Genomic DNA, 3,680 nt, shown 5'->3' on the forward strand with positions numbered 1-3,680 from the left:
CCCAACTCTCTAAGTCTGTCCCTGATCCCTTAATAGGTTTTCAATGGTAATTAAATCAAGCTGCTCCATGCTCTTAGGAGCGGCACAGTCCAATCTTTCCCCAAAGACAAGGCCAATCTCATGACGAGCTGAAGTCATCAAAACATCACGGAAGCTGGACTGTGCACAGGCATTAAGTCAGGAGACAAAGCAAAGACATTTATCACCCCACGTGGGAAGGCTTGCTGGGGGCAGAAGCACAAACGCAGCCTGAACCGAGTCGGCGCGAGGCGAAGGAAGGGGCCAGGCACTCTGGTACCTTTGTTCTGCGCTCGCGTCCTGGCTGTCGTGCTGCAGGAGGTGGTAGCTGTGTCGGTGATAGGAAGAGCTCTTGTGTTTTTCTTCAACCTCGTCCCTTGGGCTACAAGGGGGAAAAACGAAAATAGCATCATGAAAGTCTGTTCCAGCTCGGCTATGTGCTCACTCCACTTCTCAGGCGGGATCCTGATAGAAGGTCTAAACCAAGTTAAAACCCCCACATCTATCCGCGCAGATCCAGAAAGCTGCAGGTGCTGTTCAGAGGCACTAAACTGCATTTTCTGGGAGCCCTATGAAGGGAGAAGCAGCTCAGTTCTGCTTCAGGCACTAACCAACAACAATCTCCCCACAAATATTGACGCAAGACAGGCAAGGCACTACTCAAAAAGGGCAGGACAGCACACTTCACTGAAAAGCATCAGCTCGGGCTTGGCTTTCCTCCAGTAATACCAATCTTGCTGGGGCAAAAAATCACCAGCCCTTCTCAGTTCTCTCGAGTGTCGGTGGAAGCGCACGAATTTCATGGGTTAAGATCTACCAGACAGAACAGAACTGTGACAGGGAATCCAGGCCAACTTTCGTAAAGATTCTGAAAGCAAGCTGCACGCGCTGCTAAGCTGTAAACTATGTGGATTCAGCTTGCAGGAAGATCTGTCGCCAGACGTGAGCGTTTGTTACTTGCACACAGGCTGATGGCTTGAGTGAGCTGGAAGGTAAAAAAATAAGCAAACGAACAAATATCTCTCAGATCCAGAGATATCCGATATTCTCCTGGAGAATTCAAAGACAAAGGGGGACTGAGGGGAGCGGTGAACTCTTCTAGAAGTATTTTCTCCACTTCAAAGGATGAGCAAAAGCAAAACTGAGACTGTTTCCTGGAGCAGCGTCTTCTGGTGGGGAAGCACAAGGTGAGGAGGCCCTTTCTCATGGGAGGGAACAGCCCTGGACAGTCTGAGGCCAGCTCTGACACCCTCAGCCTGCCTGTTGTGTTGGAAGGGAAGGTGTTTGCAGCCCTGGAGGTGCCAGACGCATTTCCTTGCTTCAGTCCCATGACACGAGAGGGACACAGGTCACGGTTTGTTCCTGGCAAGCAGGCATTACAAGATACTGCCCCATTCTGCAGCCCCCTCCACTGCCATTCTGACTTTTAAAGTATTCACTTATAATTCTAGAGGCATGGGTGGCCAATCCTAGAAGGGAGGTACGCAATCAACCTATAATCAAACCTGTCAGTTATGTGCTAATTGGTTCCTTTCAATCGTGCACACAGGAATGCATCGCCTGGGGCAGGATTTAACTTGTACTGCTTTTATTTCCAGAGTAGAAAAAAGAAAAAAAGAATATCCTATCTCCATTCCCAGCAATAAAGTAGACTTTTCACCTTCTGAAGAGAGGTCCTTTATGCTGCAACAGGTATTGGACAGTACAAGTTGCTAGAGCTCACTTAGGAAGTTCAGGATACAGAGACCAAGCACACAGGAAGGCCAAATCATCAGATCCTTTAAGGAAAGGAGGGATGGAGAACCACCAAGCACGACATCCGAACTTTTCACCAAGCGAGCAATTTGGCAAGCACCAAGAACTCGCCCTGAGCGAGGCCAACCCAAGGAATTACCTGTCTGCCATGCTGTTCCTGGTTTCTCTGGTGATATCGGGAGCTGCCGGCCATGGCTGACTCACAACACTGTCAGAAGACGCGTTTTCCTGAGTTAAAGCAGTCTCCAGTAACGACGGAGCGTTCAGTCTGTCCACCTCCACTGGAGGCATGTCCAAAGAGTGGTGGCTGTGCTCTGAATTGTGCCGGTTCCTCGGAGACAGCAAATGCAAGGCCGAGGCGGCGGATGCCATACTGTCTGCGTGATGCCCGGGCTCCAGCACCTCGGCGGGGAGCCCCGACGGAGCTGCCGCAAAGCTGCGTTGCAAGGTCTCGGAAGCAATCTCCGGGATGTCTTGGGACATGGCCGTGGAAGCAGATGAAATGACGTCCGGCGAGCGCTCGCGGGTGGGAGAAGCCTGGGGAACCACCAAAGGCTCCACCTCCTGCAGTTCCAGGGCTAGGGAGGCATTTCCCGGCGGGACCTGAATTAAAAAAACAGCAGAATAAAAATAATCAAACGAAAGCTGTCAGGGTAGGGTGGAGGCACCCCAAGAACTTCCGATACCTTACACCAACTACCCCTGGAAACAGTCAGCTGGATCCTTTCCTCATGTGATTCTCCTGCTCTCAGCAGATGGAGAGGAGCCCCCAGGCTTGGAACAGGCTCTCAGCTGAGCTAACAACACTTAAGGCAATGCTAGTTTGAACACACTTTCAAAAGAAAAACCTAACACCAGTTCTACCTCCTTGCTTCTGCTCCAGGATCCCTTCTCCTTGAGGCAAAAAGTTAAGTTTTCAAACTGAGCATCTCCCGAACTGAAACCTTATTTCAATTTCAAGCTTTGTTCATCACTCCTGGAAAGAAAAACTTAGCAATAGGTGTCCTGTTTCGAGCCAAACCAGAACCAATTCTGTTCAGTGTTTTCACTTTTCAGCTCAGTCTCTTCTAAGAGGCCACACTTTCCGAAGATGACAACGTGTTTTTGCAGACAGTGCCCCTGTTGCTAGAAGTGATAACACCTGGTGTTTGTAGTTACTACCAGGGATGGGGATGCAGAAAGGCTCTGGCTGATACTTGCTTCTATAGTAAGCAAGGTCACTGTGAAATCTTATGGGTTATGTTGGGGTGCCAGGAAGTAAAAGAGGTCACAAGGAAGTAAAAAGCTCACACATCTGGGGAGGAATAGACAGGACAGGTAACCCAAACCCATTCCATAAACGTCACAGTATAAAGCTGAGGAATCATGGCGGTTGAACCCTCTTCTCCAATGGCTGGCGTCCAAGGAGGACTCTCTCTGTTCTTCTGCTCTTGATCTCAATCCCAAATTCCCAAGCCCAGCTGCTGTACGAGCCAGCAGTGTGACCAGGGGCACATGGCAGCCAACAGCACCCTGGCCTGGATCAGCAGGAGCGTGGCCAGCAGGAGCAGGGCAGGGATTGTCCCCCTGTCCTCATCACTGGTGAGGCTGCACCTCGAATCCTGTGCTCAGTTCTGGGCTGCTCAGCTGGAGAAGAGGAGGCTGAGGGGAGACCTCATCGCTCTGTGCAACTCCGTGGCAGGAGGTTGCAGTGAGGTGGGGTCAGTCTCTTCTCCAGAGTAACAGCAACGGGACAGAGAAAACAGCCTCAAATTGCACCAGGGGAGGATTAGATTGGATATTAGGAAAAATTCCTTCCCCAAAAGGATTGTCGAGCCCTGGCACAGGCTGCCCAGGGCAGAGGGGGAGTCCCCATCCCTGGAAGGATTTCAAAGATGTGGTGCTCAGGGACAGGGGCAGGGGCTGGG

The 3,680-nt window shown here is 50.9% G+C and overlaps 1 protein-coding gene across 1 annotated transcript in view; it reads right to left on the reverse strand.

The window, feature by feature from the left end:
* Nucleotides 1-3,680, reverse strand: part of EDC4 (enhancer of mRNA decapping 4) — a gene marked incomplete at both ends in the record, with an annotated part of 18,034 nt that overhangs the window by 8,773 nt on the left and 5,581 nt on the right. Inside the window, 2 exons of the mRNA XM_009868734.1 lie at nucleotides 299-400; nucleotides 1,913-2,376. Of these exons, the coding sequence (XP_009867036.1) occupies nucleotides 299-400; nucleotides 1,913-2,376 (566 nt within the window). The remainder of the gene's footprint in view (nucleotides 1-298; nucleotides 401-1,912; nucleotides 2,377-3,680) is intronic.

The sequence above is a fragment of the Apaloderma vittatum genome, unplaced genomic scaffold (genome assembly GCF_000703405.1).
Source record: "Apaloderma vittatum isolate BGI_N311 unplaced genomic scaffold, ASM70340v1 scaffold11284, whole genome shotgun sequence".
NCBI lineage: Eukaryota > Metazoa > Chordata > Aves > Trogoniformes > Trogonidae > Apaloderma > Apaloderma vittatum.